Raw genomic sequence first — 17270 nt, 5'->3', positions numbered from 1 at the left:
GTAGCTCACCGTAACAAGCAGGACAGCATCGGTCGGCTCCTTCAGCTCACGCCGACGAGCAAACCCTGGTCACATTTTGATCCTTGTCCTGCCTTTAATCCCATCATTTTTTCATTTCCTCTAATTGCTTTCCTCCAACAAAACCTTTTCTTTCTTATTTGTCTCTGCTGCTTCGGACATGACTATATTATCCGACGAACAAAGTTGGGCTCGCACGTCCGAATGTAAGGAAGTGTGTGTGTTGGTGGAAGTGACGTATATGCCGTAAAGCAGTCGAATTTTGTAGTTCTTTTCTTTTTCTCGGGTTACTACCCGAAACCCGAAGTTTAAAAGTACGATTAAAAACGATACAGACCCCATCAGGCTATGGCAGACGTGTCATTCAACCTATTGTAAGTCGATTTATCATCACAAGAGTCTTAAAAAATATATTATGAAGGTTGAAAAGTTACCTAGTGCTGCTTTAATGCGAACAATGTTCTATCACTTTAATGCAGCAACGCAGCGCAGCAAAAAATAGACTCGGTACGAAAACGATCGCCGCACTGCTGCAGACGCAACGCTCCTGGAACAGACTGACGGACAGCACCCGCGTGCAGTTTGAAAGCTGTCATCCGTTAACATGGGTACGGAAAGAAATACGCACCGCACACGCACTGCAGACGGAGTATGTGTGAAACGGGCGTTAGGTCTCATATCCGCAGCTATAAATGGACCACTCGCCGCAGTGATGTCTTTTGCCATTTGAATAAGTTGGAAATGTCTGTCTAAATGCTGCGGGGATAGTTTGTGGGATAGTTTGTGGCTGTTTCTCCTTTTTATTCTCTTGTTGTCGGCTTTGATTGACATGACATGAATTATTCCCGCTGCTGTACCATCAGCAAATGCGACATACCGTTGTTTTTTTTAATCCATCAATCTTGCCAACACCATCATAGCTTACCAAGAATCCAAAGTTCACCCAAACACCAGACCTGTTGGTTATTGGAGGATCTTCTATTTCTGGTTTGTTAAACGCAATTGCCATTTTGCCACGAGCATTCAGCGCGTAGCCTACTGAGTAAGCGAGCGCCTGACTGAGCAGCCTAAAACATATTTGGTGTTTTTTTTTTTCTTTGACTTCGGCGGTGTCAGGGGCATTGCCTGTTATGTCGTTTTGGTTATTGGGCTACCTTGTTGAACGCATATTATTATATTTCACACACTTTTTTATTTTCCAAATCTAATTTATTAGTCCAAGAACCGTTCGGTACATAATGCGTACCGCGTACCGAACCGAAAGCCTCGTACCGAACGGTTCAATACGAATACGCGTATCGTTACACCCCTAATATATATATATATATATATATATATATATATGGCTTTAATCATATGATCATGTGTGTATATGTGTGTCTATATATATATAAATATATAGATATATAGATATATAGATATATATATATAGATATAGATATATATAGGGATTTCTAGCCTGATGTTTGGTCTGGAATCTCACCATTGACCAGTCTTTAGTTACTCTAAAAAAGTAATTAATTACTTGTTACTAATTACATCTTCAGTAGTGCAATTAGATAACTGTACAAATTACTCTCTCCAAAGAGTATTTAATTACTTATTACTAATTACTTTTTAATTACTTTCAAAATCCTAAATCAACCTTGAGTTAAGCAAATCAAGTTAGACATGAAATGGCTCTTTTAAATCATTAAAATATATAATATAAAATAACATAAATTACTCTTATTAACTGACCAAAGTATTACAAATGTGAGGAGGATACATAAAAACATGCATTTTAAAGTAAAACTCTAAAAAACGCTGGGTTGTTTTAACCCAATGTTGGGTCAAATATTGACTAACCCAACACTTGGGTTGTTTTAACCCACCGATTGGGTTGTTTTAACCCTGCTGTTGGGTTAAATATTTGCTTAAGACAACCCAATCGCTGAGTTAAAACAACCCAATTGCTGGGTTAAAACAACCCAATTGCTGGGTTAGTCCATATTTGACCCAACATTGGGTTGAAGACTTGTGTAAGACTTTAAATGTTTATGTAAAGTCCACTATTGAATAATGTAGAGTTATATTTAGTATTTAGTTCAGTTACATCAGAAGTAACTGTAATTAAATTACAGAAAAAAATAAGAGTAATCCCTTACTTTACTTTTTCAAGGAAAAAGTAATGAAATTACAGTAACTAATTACTTAGTAACTAATTACACCCAACACTGCCATTGACAGCTCAAACTCCCTCTGCACGAGATAGGATAGCGCTACAACCAACCAGAGCAACGAAAGTGAAACGGAGCTCGTTGATAGCATAAATATACGGTTGATAGATTAAACTTTCGCCGTATCTGGTCGTCAAAACTCGAACACATCTTCCCTTTTTAAGAATGGCTTCAGTGCCTTCAGTTTTTTTCTCAGAGAAAAGCTTAACTCCAAGTCTTCCAGAGTTGCGGTCAAAGCTGATTGGAAAGACCGCCTCCGTTCGCCAGTTTCTGTGTTTACTAGAAGCACGCAAACGCAACTCGGCCATCGTCATTATGTTAAGCCCCGCCCAACGACTCTATACACGATGTGATTGGCCCGACCAGAGTGTGGCGTTTACAGCTCAGAAGTGTATTGAGAGTTGCTACACGACACTCACAGTCAGATTAGATTTACTGCCGCTAGAGTGCGTCTAGATTTCTAGGCTAAGGGATTTCTATACTAATGATCAGTTAGTTAGTTAGTAAGATTAATTTTTTTTAAATTTATCAAAAGTGACAATGTTTTTTGTTTTTTTGTTTTATAATCTCTACTCAACAGAATCCTGAAAAACATATTTTCCACAAAATTGTTAAGCAGCACATCTGTTTTCAACATTGATAATAATAAGAAATGTTTCTTGAGCAGAATTTTGGCATATTAGAATGATTTCTGAAGGATCACGTGCCACTGAAGACAAGACAATGATGTTGAAAATTCAACTTTGCCCTCAGGAATAAATAGCATTTTTTCATTATATACTGTATATTAAAATAGAAGACTGAAATAATAATAATATTGCTTTTTTTTGTGCTTTTTTAACAAACTGCTTCCCACCAGTTCATGCTTTTTTCTCTCATATGACTAACTGACCATTAGCTAGAGCATGACGCACTGAAAGACTGAATGGCCCTTAGCCATTTCCAAACAGAGTGGCAGTTCAGAACTATACACATCATTAATCCGCCTCTCCTCAATCTAATCACACTCTTCTTCACAGACATGGCATGCAGTTAATCCCCAGCAGTGATTTTACATGCAGATCCGCTTTGGGATTGATTGTTTCTATGGTAGAAGCATGTCCACATATGGTGGATCTTATGGCCTGTTATCGTCATGGGGTTTGCTACAGCTGAAGATGCAATTTTCACTTTTACGAGGATTGACGTTTGAGTAGACATGCCGGATAGCACAGTGTAAGAGGTCAATAGATTTACATTCATGTTCTAAGCAGGTTTTCAAGTGAAGTGACTCGATCAGCGGTAATTTGCATAAATCATCAGAACGCCAATTACCATGACAGGTCACCGAGAATTAAGATGGGCCTCAAATGTTGAGGAGAACCCTACAGCAGATGCATGATTCATTATGTTATTAGTAAAGTGCTACCCAAACACATTTCATTGCTAAAGCAGTCCCTGAAGATGACTACATTGTGTATTAATAGATTTTAATTAGTGGTGTTTGCTAAGGCAATCATCACCATTATATTTGCACATACCTGTGGTTAGAGATTTAAACAAACCCCTAACCCTATATTCGACTTTAACTCTAGTGATATTATTTGATTTTTGCTTAGTGGACAGTAGAATAAGTTTTAGAATCACAAAGATGTTCAATGAAGGAGGAATTTATTTTAAAAAAATTTAACCACCTAGAAACCAGTACATTTTGGCATTACAGTCCCATTTAAGTTTAGATTTTGATGTTTTATTGAAAAATACAGTCGTGGTAATTGTCTTTGGCATGATTTACACGATGATGAATGAATGTAATGATGAAGTGAAACAATATGAGGTTGAGTGATGTGGAGCGAGGATGTTTTGCCGTGAGTTGTGACTCCGCTGCACTGCTTCCCTCCAGGTGTTTGTTTTTGCGGCTGAGGAAATTGCTCATAAATTTCAAATGACGCTTTGCAGAGAGACTCAGATTTCCCCAGATTCCCTCACAGTCAGATTTACGATACAGCAGAGCACTGGTGCTGATAATAATGGATAGCACCCGTCTCATGCAGAATGCGATGCGATTTAATTCAATAAATGTGTGCTCTGCCGGTTTCTGAGTGAAGCGTGGCATTCACACGCCTGCTATCGTGAGTTGCTCGCGTGTAAATGAACACAGTGCCGCGCTTCTCTCTGAAACCAGCAGGTCGTTTTTTTGTTTTTTTTTAACTGTTTGCAAATGATGAAAATAAGATGTAAATATTAGTAGTGTAATTTTAGAATAAAGTAAAATAAATAATAATAATTTAATCATTTTAAACTGAAAACTCAAGTAGAGTTTTTTTTTTTTTTAATAATAAAAAACACCAGTTTTTTAACACTTCAAAATAAATATGCAGGATTTACTTTGAAACAATTTTGGCACAAATGACTAGTACATTTCACAAATACACTCTAAAAAATGTTATGCTACGCATCTTCTGAATGAGTACAGAATCTCCTGCTAAAAAACACAGGTGAAGAAGATGCCATAAAATGTATGTATGTAAGCAGATGCATATGTTAAAAGAATAGTTAGAATAGAAAATTCTGTCATCGCACATTCTGTCATCATAATTATTTTCCCTCAATCTATTCCAAATCTGTGAGTTTCTTTCTTATATGGAAGTCAATGAGGACCCATCAACTGTTTGGTTACTGACATTCTTTAAAATATCTTCTTTTTTGTTCAGCAGAAAAAAGAAACTCATAGAGGTTTGGAACAGGTTTTCATTTTAGGGTTAACTATTCCTTTTAGTAACGTGATCATCAACATTAAATCCGCATATAAATGAAAACCATCTTCTGTACTGAATGAAATGTCGACCCAGGACGAGCTACAGGACTGTGAAGCATTTGGGGTGTTGATGGACTCGATCTACTCCATCTGTGTTTGATCATCGCTCTGAATCTGATGTGGATGCAGTTTTTGGCAAAAATGGGATTTTCGCAGCTTTTTGTTCAAAATGTTGCTTGTTTATGAAACTTACCCATGTTGAAGTGTTGATGGAAAAAGAAGTGCATGAAGCTGGAATAAATTTGTTGTTGTTGTTGTGAGGGTCAGCTTTTTCTTTTAATATATTGCATGCTCAGATATTCATACAACTAAATATTCTATGGGCCAGTACATTTTTGTGAAAATTATCAAAAACCCTGGCGGGCTTGCAACTTACTTTAAAAACGCTGGCGTGGATAGAGTTAAAAAGAAGAAGAAGAAAAAAAGCCTTCAGAGTAAAAAGGAATTTTTATTCATTTATTTTTGTTTAGCTTTTTTTAATATTTATTCCAAATGCTAATTTCTTTCCCCGACAAAAATATAGCGATTCAAGTCATTTGGTGAAAATTCCTGTATTTTTTTTTATATAGCCTAACAATATTGCAAATCGTGCAGCCCTTGCCCAATACTTGCATGTGTGTGGTGCTGACCGTGACTTTGCCCTCTGCTTGTTCTGTTTGTCCATGCCTATGCAGGAAGGACTTTGTTACGGGAAAAGTCTTGTTTAGTTTGCGTATGTGGTGTCGTGATATGCCTGTGCCAGCGTTTTTCTGAAATTTTTCCTGTTGCACTACTAGGGTAATGACAATGACCCCGACCCACCAATTCCCTTTCCCCTCTTCTCTCCCTCCCTTCCGCTTGTTTCTCACATATAGTTCCTACAAAAGTCTAGCTGTTTATTTCCCTATAAAGAAATTCTGCTTCGGTGGAGTGGAGTTAAATGTATACCGAGGCTTTTTGTGTTTAATTGTAGTGCAAGTAGGTCTTAGTTACGGAAAAATCCATGGGAATTCTGTGTGTATATCACCACCGAGTGGCCGTGACGTGAACTGCATGTTAGTAAGCTGCTCACGACCTAGCAATGCCCCAGAGAAGTGTGGCTTTAGACACAGGATGATTGAAAACAGAGGAAAAAAGGTCATCGGATAGGGTGGCGCTGAACGTGTAAACCAACAGGAGTGAATATATTAAACAGAACAAAGAAGAGGAGGAAAGAGCAACCGCACCACTCTCATATCAGGAGAATTGACTCGATTATGTTTATTTCCAGGCTGGTACATGCTGTGATAGAAATTCTGGTTAAACGCTTGTGTTCTCTCTCTCTTTCTGGGTCTCTGCTAAAATTATGCTGAATGCTGCTGTATATCAGAACAGCTCAGCTTATTTGATTTGACGTGAGCCATCAGTCCGAGCTCTGCGCTCTGTGTGTATGTTTGAGAGAGAGAGTGTGTGTTTAAGCCCTTTTCTTGTCCCTGTTGGCTTTTTCTGAGAACATTAAACTCCATCATGCCATTGGCAATACACATCCTTTATGTGTGTTCAGTTTTGACAGTTATTGTGTGTGCATGTCTAGGCATGTGTTTGTGTGTACAGTAAAACACGTCAGCGCTCTAATGCCTGTTGGCCTTTATAAGTTAGCATGTAAAATTTTAAACTTTTCTACTATTTGCTTCTTTTTATAGTTTCCACTTACTGACACTTTATAATTTGATTTGAAAACAACTAGGGGTGCACAAAATGTGTCATTTTGGCTGATACTGAAAGGACATATGTAAGAGCGGAAATGTTTTTAACCAGGACAGTTTCTCTGCATCGCCTATCAATGGCATCGTGCCCATGTTACCCTTGTTTTCTGGTTTTACAACACAGTAAACACAGTTAGTCTTATATTTTTTTTCTTGATTTATTGTAAGTATCATGTTTTACCATGCCTAATGTTGATCTAGCTGCAGTGTACAACAACTGTCTCAAAGTCTCAAAGTAGCCATTGAACAAACTCACAGAGTAGCCTTATAACAGAACTGTATGTGTGTGTGTGTGTGTGTGGGGGGGGGTTGTTGTGACATACGAGGACACAAAAGTGTATAATGACATGGGTATGACACAGGTATTACAAGGAGAGGGTGAGCTATGAGGACATTGGCCATGTCCCCACTTCTCAAAATGCTTATAAATCATACAGGATGAGGTTTTTTTAGAAAGTAAAAATGCAGAATGTTTCCTGTGATGGGTAGGTTTAGGGGCAGGGGCAGTGTAAGGGGATAGAAATTGGGTTTGTACAGTATAAAAATCATTACGCCTATGGAATGTCCGCACATTTCACAAAAAACAAATGTGTGTGTAAGCTTTCCTGTAGCTCAACCAGTAGAGCGTGGCGCTAGCAACGTCAAGGTCATGGGTTCGATTCCCAGGGAAAGCAAGAACTGACAATAATGTAAAAATGTGTACATTGATTGCAGTGTGTGTGTGTGTGTGTGTGTGTGTGTGTGTGTGTGTGTGTGTGTGTGTGTGTGTGTGTGTGTGTGTGTGTGTGTGTGTGTGTGTGTGTATAAACCTGAGATCACCTACATTGTGGAAACCAGCCAGCAGTCCTCACAATGTAAATGGATTCATAAATATGCTAAATAATGTTTTTTTTGTTTTTTTTGAAAATGTAAAAATGCAGAATGTTTCCTTCGATTGGTAGTTTTAGGGGTAGGGGCAGTGTAGGGGGGTAGAATGTACACAGTGAAAGAAATTATATCCCCACAAAGAGTTAATTTAAGGACACAATTACATAATACCAATTTAGTTCATCCAATTACCAAGCAATGCTTCATTGTGTTCAGTCTGTGGTGTAAAAGGTGCCATTAGCAATTCAAGAAAAAAACACTTAAGCAAAACATGGTCAGGTCAAAGTGTCAGAATAATTTTTTATCAGTTGTACTGGTAGTCCACTGTATGAATAATTTTTGGGTATGTCACAGTTCATGTGACATACATAAATTAACTATAGTGTCCTGCACTCACTAGTAAAAAAATTATATATGGCGTCTATATAATCTTTGGTTTGACTGTACAGCATTTATTAGATGGTTTGCTAGTAGATGTCATGCAGCTGAACTGCCATTAATACACTGTAAAAAAATATTGTTGGTTTAACTTAAAAAAGTAAGTAACCCGGTAGTTTACCAAGTAGTAAAGTATTCTCCTAAGTTTATAATATGCCATTGAAAATACATACGGGTGAGGGGTTCGAATGCCGGTCGCCATGTTGCTCCTCCATCTTGAAAGTACAGTAGCCAAAGAGGGACATACCCGTAAATTCAAGCTTCGCCTTTCGCGTTTTAACACTCGATGGCACTGATGGACGAGGTCGAATGGAAGCCATGTTAATCTTGGACTAAATCGGCCACCGTAGGAGTTAAAACGAAATCGGAATTGAGAGGAACAGAAACTAATATTCACTGGATGGTCTTATACCTTTTCATCGCTAGTTGGGGGAAAATATCACACAGTGTAGCTTTAAATTTAACACAAGATGTTTTTTTCTTAGGTAATGTGTGTTATTTTTAGGACGTAAATATGTTTTTACTAGAAAACATGTTAAATGTACTGATTAAGAGAGGGAATGTGTTGAATTTTCCGTTGATTTATCCTCAGGGTCAACACTGTGCATAATGTGCAAGCTTTTGGTTGAGTTGTTGCCGTCTCCAGTCCTGTCTTTCACAGATGAATAGATTCATGCATCTCTACCAGAGCTGTTAAAATAAATAAGTCCTTGCCGTTCACTAGACTAATGTCTGATTCATTCTGCACCATGTACGCTCAAGTGCACAAGAGGGACGCATCCAAGAATTTACTAATTTGGTGTTGGAGTGCAGGTTCAGAATGGAAGAGGTGTTGTGGGACGAGTTATGCTCTTTCCGTCTGCATTATGAAGTCTCACTGAAGCATATCAGAATCAAGAGCACTACAGTTCAATTCCCCTTTACGACTGGTTGTGTTCACACGCGCCAAAATAATTTTAATGCTGGAGGCAAGCTGAATTATAATTCTTACCTACCAGTAAAATATTTCCATGTGGCTGCTGTTGGTCCTTTACTGCAATACAGATATTTATGATGTGAATAATGTAGCTAGAGTTCAAGTTTATGAGATTTTTTTTTTTTTTACACACTGCTTGCATTTTAATGAGTCAATAAAACATGCCATGTGCAGAAAATGTTTAAGACAGTCTACACACAGTGTTTCATCCTAGCTGTTAAATCGAAATAATTTGATTGTATAGATGTTCAAAGTTCGACTAGTTAGTGAGTTTTTTAGTCGTTTTTATGGACTTGATAAGTAACAAATATATATATATTTAAAAAAAAGAACATTGCTTACAGCAAGTTTCGGCAGTAATTTGGAAGTTTGTAGTTAAAGGCTACAACAATTTATTGTTTGAGAATTTTTGACGAAATTCACCAAGGATTAATTTTTTCAATATCTATCAGCTAACTGACATATAAGCAGAAACATAAATATATTTATTACAGTGCCATCTTGTGGTAAATTTTTACAAAATTTGACAGTTGGTATTATATAGACTGAATTTGATTTCACTGAGTACATCATGTTCCTGTACAAAGATGTGTAACAACATTCCAATTAGCCAATCAGATTGGACGGACGAGTTTACAGTTTGTCAAGTTTAGGCAACCAGGGTTAGGTACTTCTATATCAGTGTTATTCACCTATCACTTGCCTCTGATATTAGACATAAATTACAGTATGGCACATTTTGCTTTTGAAATGCACATTTGTACCACTTGCAGAGACCATTTACTGAACTGATCTAGGCCTTTTGCAATAATCAATATATCGATATATCGCACAATATATGTACATTACCTCAACATTTTTTTGTGATGTAATATATTGCCGATTATGTTCTGAATGTCACCAACATTTTACTCGATTGTGCTGTCATCTTGTATGTTTTCCATGAAGGAAGCGAAAGTGGTTCTCGGGCAGTTACTTCATCCAAAAAAAGATTAATTTGAGGCGTTATAGTGTTTTCCCGACAACTTCTGACAGTTTGGAAGAATAAGGCCAAATTTACTCGATATCAAAGCCGCAATCCCCTGTTACGGTGCACATATAAATGTCAACGCAGAAGGACGAGTGTTAAAGCCGTTTCACAGGGGGAAATGTTTATTTACTATTTATTCAATTGTTTTTATTTATTTTTATTTAGGATTATATAGCCTATTCTTACCCCTAATTTCCATGATCTAAAGAATTAAAAGGTCATTTGAAAGTATATAGGTCTACTTGCATTATTACGCTGTTATATTAGGATTATATATTCAGTGGCATTAAATAGTCTTAAAATGACAATAATATAGTTTATCACAATTATTTCTGGGTCAATATATCTCGAAACAAAAAGTAGTTATCGTGACAGGCCTAAACCGAACAAGCCGCTCTGATATTGATATGATACTCTAATATTCCTTTTTACAGTGTACACACTCATATTACTTTTATATCATATTGTGTTTTATATTATAGACCATAAAAACTTCCTTGTGTCGTTGCAATTATTTAGAGATTTAACAATGAAATGCTGCCTTCCTTACCTTCCTATATATATATCCTATTTCATATTTCAACATATTTCAGTCGATTTCACACATTTTAGTCCGGCAAATGTTCATCTAGTAAAATGTTTACACGTTTATGTAACACTAATCCGTTAACTAATGTAAGAATAAATTACTTACCTATCCCCTGTTGGGTGAAGTCGCGCTTTGCGTTCTTTAAGACTTAAATTCAAGACTTATTCCTCACAGTGTGTCTTCTTCCAAACTTGATAAAAAGCATATGAATCTGATTAAGCTTGATGCTTTGCTTATCGAGGCGTTTACAGGTTCGCGTGGCTCAAGTGGATGATTACCGCACGAATAGGCTGCGCTGCACGTGGGTGTGGCCACATTAAAAATAATGAGCTTAGACACTAAAGATTATACCTCTCATTGGTTTTATGTGGATTACATAAACAGTGAATCCTCCACAAAATTAATTTATGACTAATAAAACTAATATGATTTATGACCTGCAAGGTTGCCAGAATAATAATTATACACTGTTTAATAATAGGCCAGAGGAGAAATTAAGCGTAAGCGTCAGTTCTGGCAGGCTAGGTAGTCAAGACGCTGCTAACGCTAATCCCCTCGCTGCTAATGGCCATGATATAACAGCGCGCATCTTCAAACAGATTCAGCTCGCTCCTAAACTGCTGTTGCTAGCTCTTTGCTGCCCACCACCTCCCCAGCTCCTCCATGTCGTGTATAACGTGGCATTTTACTTTGTTATCGTTGCTGCTCTGTTCATAGGGGGAATAGTTCAGCTCTCAAAGCCCTAAACTGTGCGAGCGTTCCCTAATGCTGCTGCTGTCCATGTTTCATGGTGCTCATGAAAGGTCAGAGGACTCCCTGAACAGAGCCATACCGCCAAAACATTCATTCAGAATTATCAACTTAAATTGCAATTTATTCAAAAATTCCTAAATCATTTCTATTTTGTTCTTGACTTAATAGACCTGACAGAACTGGCATCCCGACTGAGTCTGGTTTCTCCCAAGGTTTATTTTTCTCCATCATGCCCTGATGGAGTTTTGGTTCCTTGCCACTGTCGCCTTTGGCTTGGCTTGCTCAGTTGGGGACACTAAAATTATGATCAAAGTTATTCAACTAAATATACAAATAAAATTAATTAATTAGGTCATATTTAATTCTATAAAATATCTAAATCAAACTAGCCAAATCAAATTGTGTTGCAATATTGTCCTGTTTAACACTGTGAAGCTGCTTTGAAACAATCGTCATTGTAAAAGCGCTATATAAATAAAGTTGGTTGGTTGGTTGATTGATTGATTGATTGATTGATTGATTGATTGATTGATTGATTGATTGATTGATTGGTTGATTGATTGATTGATTGATTGATTGATTGATTGATTGATTGATTGGTTGGTTGGTTGGTTGATTGAATATTAGTTTTTTCAATATGAATTCATTTAAAAGTAGAAAAGCTTTCTAAAGACATATCTCATATCTATGTGGCAAGTATTTGCTGAGTTTCGGTCCATTGTTTGGCGCGTTTCAGAAAGAAGTTCACAGAGACTGAGACAGCAGAAAGTGCACACTGTTTATTTTCTTTTTCTTTTCTTTTTTTTACAGAAAACCAAAGTTTGTTTCAGTATTGTGAGTGTACATAAAAGTTTCAAGACTATTTTAAGTCAATTTAGCTGCCATGTAGAAAAAAATCCACCAAAGCACTCCTGTTCGTTTGCCGACCACAGGGGATTAATATCTGAATTTGTGAAACAGTAATCAAGAATTGTTAATTCTTCTATGTTGTAATGTATATCCGAGTTAAACGACTTCTGGAACAAGAAAAAACATGCATTGCGGGAAGGGGAAGTTGGCATTAGGACATGCTAGCACTTCTACATAGCTATATTGGCTATGTTTATTAAGTTTTGTTATGCTTTCCACGATAAATTTTAATTATAGACCACACCCCAAAAATAATGAATTAGCTAATGTGTTTTTTGTTTTTTTTGTTTTTAATTTGGTTTGTTTGAATAGGCACAAGTATGTCACATAAACACGTTACATACTACAACATTTTAGCCGAAGCTAATTCTCAATGTCCGTCCCTAGTGAGCCTTTACAAAAAACAAACAACAAACTTTACAAACAACTTGATGAATCAACATTTTTTGATACATTTTTGCTGTTAAAGTTTCCATTTAAAACATTTAAATGGCAGAAAAATACTGTAGACACATGTGAAATCCTATATATACACTTAGTTTGTTTTGTTTCAGGCATTCAGATGAAATGTGTTCCTCTTTACCTGTGTCCTAATTATTTCCCTATCCCTTATCACTCTACAGGAAGTTCTACTACATCACCCTGTTACGGGACCCCGTGTCTCGCTACCTGAGCGAATGGAGACATGTCCAGCGCGGAGCCACGTGGAAAACGTCCCTGCACATGTGTGACGGGCGTACGCCCACACCGGAAGAGCTGCCCCCCTGCTACGAAGGCACCGACTGGTCGGGCTGCACATTACAGCAGTTCATGGACTGTCCGTATAACCTGGCGAATAACCGACAGGTGCGCATGCTGGCCGACCTCAGCCTGGTGGGCTGCTACAACATGTCTTTCATCCCGGAAAAGAAGCGTGCGCAGGTGCTGCTCGAGTCGGCCAAGAAGAACCTGCGAGACATGGCCTTCTTCGGCTTGACTGAGTTCCAGCGCAAAACGCAGTACTTGTTCGAACGGACCTTCCGCCTCAAGTTCATCCGCCCCTTCATGCAGTACAACAGCACGCGGGCCGCGGGCGTGGATCTGGACAACGACACGGTGCAGCGGATCGAGGAGCTGAACGACCTGGACATGCAGTTGTACGACTACGCCAGGGATCTTTTTCAGCAGCGCTACATGTACAAGCGACAACTGGAGCGAAGAGAGCAGCGCCTAAAGAACCAGCCCGCCCTCTTCCCTTTCCGCCGGACGTCCAACTCTGATCCTAATTTCAGGGATGACACGCCAGAGTCTGAAGCGTCCCGATTGCCCACAGAGGACTACATGAATCACATCATTAACCGCTGGTAGCAGTGCTGGGGGGAGGGGGACGGAAAATACAGGTTGACGAGGAGGGAAAGAATGCGATCCCCAAGTCCAATCAAGAGGGAGAGGAAAACGGCGAACGAGAAAGAGATAGAACTTTAGCGTCAGCGTCAAATACAGCCCTCCCCCCTTCTTTTGTGCTCCAGGATATCCTTCGGTGGTCTCGGAGAGGGAGGACTCCGATTGCAGGACAACTGGTGCCGCAAAGACTTTGCGTGCCAGGTCAGAAATATGACTGACTAACTTAAAGCACTGAGCCTGAACTTAAAAATAAGAGGTGAAGACTTCTACAGGCACAATCGCCCGCAGAAGAAAAGAAAAGACATACGTAAAAATTGTCGAAATTATATACACTGCAGATTTTAAAAAGAATGAACCGAATGAAATTGTATAGAGGTATTTGCTTAAATGTCTGCTGCCATTTCAGCCATGAACTTGTGACGATAACGGTCTGTCTCTTTATTTTTTTGTTTATTATGGTCGGATTTCTTTGAATTCTTTTTAAAAGGGATTTTTTTCGTCCCTCAAAGAGGTAAAACTCACAGCACTGAGACCAACAGAGCTGCCTAACACTTATTGGATGCAATTTATTAGCTTTTCATAATCAGTGATGACTTGAAAAGGTCTGTTCTATTGTCCTTTTTTGTGTGTGTGTGTGTATTTGCACGTCGGTTGCAAATGTCGATGGACAGACGGACAACATGTGGACCATAGCCATTATTTAAGCTTTCAGCATACTGTACGAGTAAACCCCTGTGAGCTGAGTGTACTAATATAAACTTGCAGAATGTGAGAGGTCTTTCGTTTGTCCGATCAGACGGATGTTTAGGTTCTAGGTTGTCTTCAGCACCCAATCCAGGCCATTTCTCGGTAGCCGAGTTGGGAAACTGGTGGAGATCCAAAGAGGAAACTGTGTCTTATTTTACACTTAGTAAGGATAGGCTCTGTGTTTCCGAGCGAAGTCGTGCTCTCTAAACGCGATTGACTCGATAATGACGCCTGTGTCAGTCAATAACAGGAGTGTCGTAGAGTTTGTGTGTATGCGTTTGTGAAAGAAAGAGCTTGTGAAACGCAAGCAGAAGGAAGAAGCAGCAAACGCAGCCTTTATAAATGTCACAGAGACAATTCCCAGAGACTACTCATTATTTAGTATGCGGGTAGATGGAGGATGACTGTGTGTGTTTTAGATGTCAAGCATTCTTTTGAGGATGAATGTTTTATGTGTGCAAGCATGTTTGGGTGTTACTTTTTTTTCTTTGTGAATGTGTGAAAGTGTGTTTCATGACCAATCTCTTGCCATGGTCCTCAGGGACTGAAGCTGTTGCCGGTAAGGGGAGAAGAATGATGTCACATGTCTCCCCTTATGCAAATCTTTGTTAGCTTAGAGTTGTTTGTTGTTAAAGGAATAATTCACCCTGAGAAATGACAATTATGTCATATAAATTACTTGGGTCCCAACCTGTGTGACCCAAAATTGAGCTCTTTTCCATACAATAAAGCTAAATGGAGACTTAAGCTCAATAACTGAATAAAGAATAACCAGAAAAGTATAAAGAACGACATTTAGACTTGTGCACTATATTTAAAGTTTTTGAGTGTATTCCACATTGACTGTTTTTGTCACTTTTGGAGCTTGACAGCTCCCGTCCTCATTCGCTTTATTGTATATAAAAGAGCAGCGTGAACATCCTGCAAAGCGTCTCCTTTTATGTTCCACTGAAAAAAGAAAGTCTCAGAGATTTGAAACAACCCGAGAGAGCAAATAACGACAGAACTGTCATTTCTCTGTGCGAACTGTCCCTTTAAGTTGATGACAACACAACAAGGTCAGAGTAAACAGTATGCGAATAAGGTATCAGGAAGACTTACCCCACTGGAAATGTGTCCTTCCTCATTAACTGACTCGTACGGTGTTATGAGGGACATTTTACTTTACTTACTGCTCTGCAATGGGATTTATTTTCTAAGTAACCATAAAGACAGACTACTCTTCACGTACTGCATATTTAACCAAACCTAGAGTGTTGTTATGTTATACAGGAACAATTATAAACCGACTTATCATGAACAATCTGCATATTTCATGAATGATGAAGCCCTTTTTAATTAATATCTTAATGTGATGCTGTCATTCCCTTCAGCTGATATGCTCTTAATGGAAACCCTCTGTGGGTTGTAGTAATGTTGGTCTCATTGCAAAATAGTTTGGTGACCAAATGTTTCTCAGTCTTAATTCAACAACGACGTACAGCTAATCCGAGTAGAGAATTGTTGTGCTTTCAAATTGGTCACTTTCAAATGTTAGGTCAGAAACATACTCTACGGTGGTACCTCAGTACTCAAAGCTAGAACATCAAATGTCAATGCCATCATACCGGATGTGTTATTCAGGTAACTAACTACTGTATAAACATGTAAACGGTTTAACTTTTACTTACTTGCTCAGCTAGATTCCCTTCAAAGTATTGCTCAGCCATGAATGACAGTTTATGCTGTAGCACCCCTTGTGGTAAGGCTGAGAATGCCACACATTTGAATGATTTGCATTCAGACTGTTTTCAGACAGTTTTAAAATGAAGCTAGATGTGTTTGCCTTCACCTACTATTGCAGAGTATGTTTCCGACCTTATGTGAGTCTAGCAAAGCAACTCTTTTTGAAAGAATGTGTGTGTTTGTAAGAGTGCGAGAGCAGCACTAGCGAATCCCTGAGCTCTGCTCGCGGGTGCATTTATACATCACATCCAATTATTCCGCTCTGGGTATTTTTCTTATTTCAACAATGGATCGTCAATTACACCATTAAAAAAATCATTTTTATATAAACATGTCAATGCTTCCTGTCTTCATTTTCATTTATTGCAGAGGTGTTCTGGGAAAGTGTCACACAAATTAAGGGATATAGGTTATTTTAATTTTAACATCTGTGGACATTAAAATAGATAGACAATCTATTTGACTCTTCAATCAGTTTGTGGAAATGAATGAAGACGTGTTTAAAGTAATGCACTTCAATGGAATATATTAACATATGTGACCAGTCACGGAAAGTAGGGGCACAAGTCAGTTCTGGGGCATTTTGAGTTATTCACAGATTCTGAAAGTGTAGTCTCCAAGCTTTCCAAGGATGTGTAACACATGGAAATCTAGAAAGTAAAGCTGCCCACTTGTGTCCCTGGTTTCCGTGACGGGTCACATATCTTCTCAGATTTATTTTCATATCAAATTCATAGCTTACACTCATCAGAAATGTGACTTGCTGGAGAATCATGTCATAAGGTCTGAGGTTTTGTTTGTTAAAAACGTATTACAGGATGCAAAAGGATATATTGAGGACCGGAAAAACCTGTAGAACAGTTATGAAGCAGTAACAAGAATACATTTTGTTTGACATATTTTGATTACAAAAATGAAAAAAGTATATTATGTAATATATTCTTTCTAATTAATTGCCAGGTTTTTTTTCTAGTTTGACAAGGTAAAACTGGCAAAGTTCACATATATATATACAGTTGGTACAGAAAAGTATTCAAACACCATTCAATTTTTCACTCTTTGTTATAAATTGTAGCCATTTAAGTATTTTTTTTC

The 17270-nt window shown here is 38.1% G+C and overlaps 1 protein-coding gene across 1 annotated transcript in view; it reads left to right on the top strand.

Moving 5' to 3' along the window:
* hs6st1a (heparan sulfate 6-O-sulfotransferase 1a) overlaps positions 1 to 16509 on the top strand; it is a 203799-nt gene extending 187290 nt beyond the window's left edge. Inside the window, exon 2 of the mRNA XM_067452473.1 lies at positions 12944 to 16509. Within this exon, the coding sequence (XP_067308574.1) occupies positions 12944 to 13667 (724 nt within the window). The 3' untranslated portion in view covers positions 13668 to 16509. The remainder of the gene's footprint in view (positions 1 to 12943) is intronic.
* The last annotated feature ends 761 nt before the right edge of the window (positions 16510 to 17270 follow it).

The sequence above is a fragment of the Pseudorasbora parva genome, chromosome 9 (assembly GCF_024679245.1).
Source record: "Pseudorasbora parva isolate DD20220531a chromosome 9, ASM2467924v1, whole genome shotgun sequence".
In the NCBI taxonomy this organism is placed as follows: Eukaryota; Metazoa; Chordata; class Actinopteri; order Cypriniformes; family Gobionidae; genus Pseudorasbora; species Pseudorasbora parva.
The sequence above is the reverse complement of the archived record's forward strand: the minus strand, read 5'-3'. Positions and strand labels throughout refer to the sequence as shown.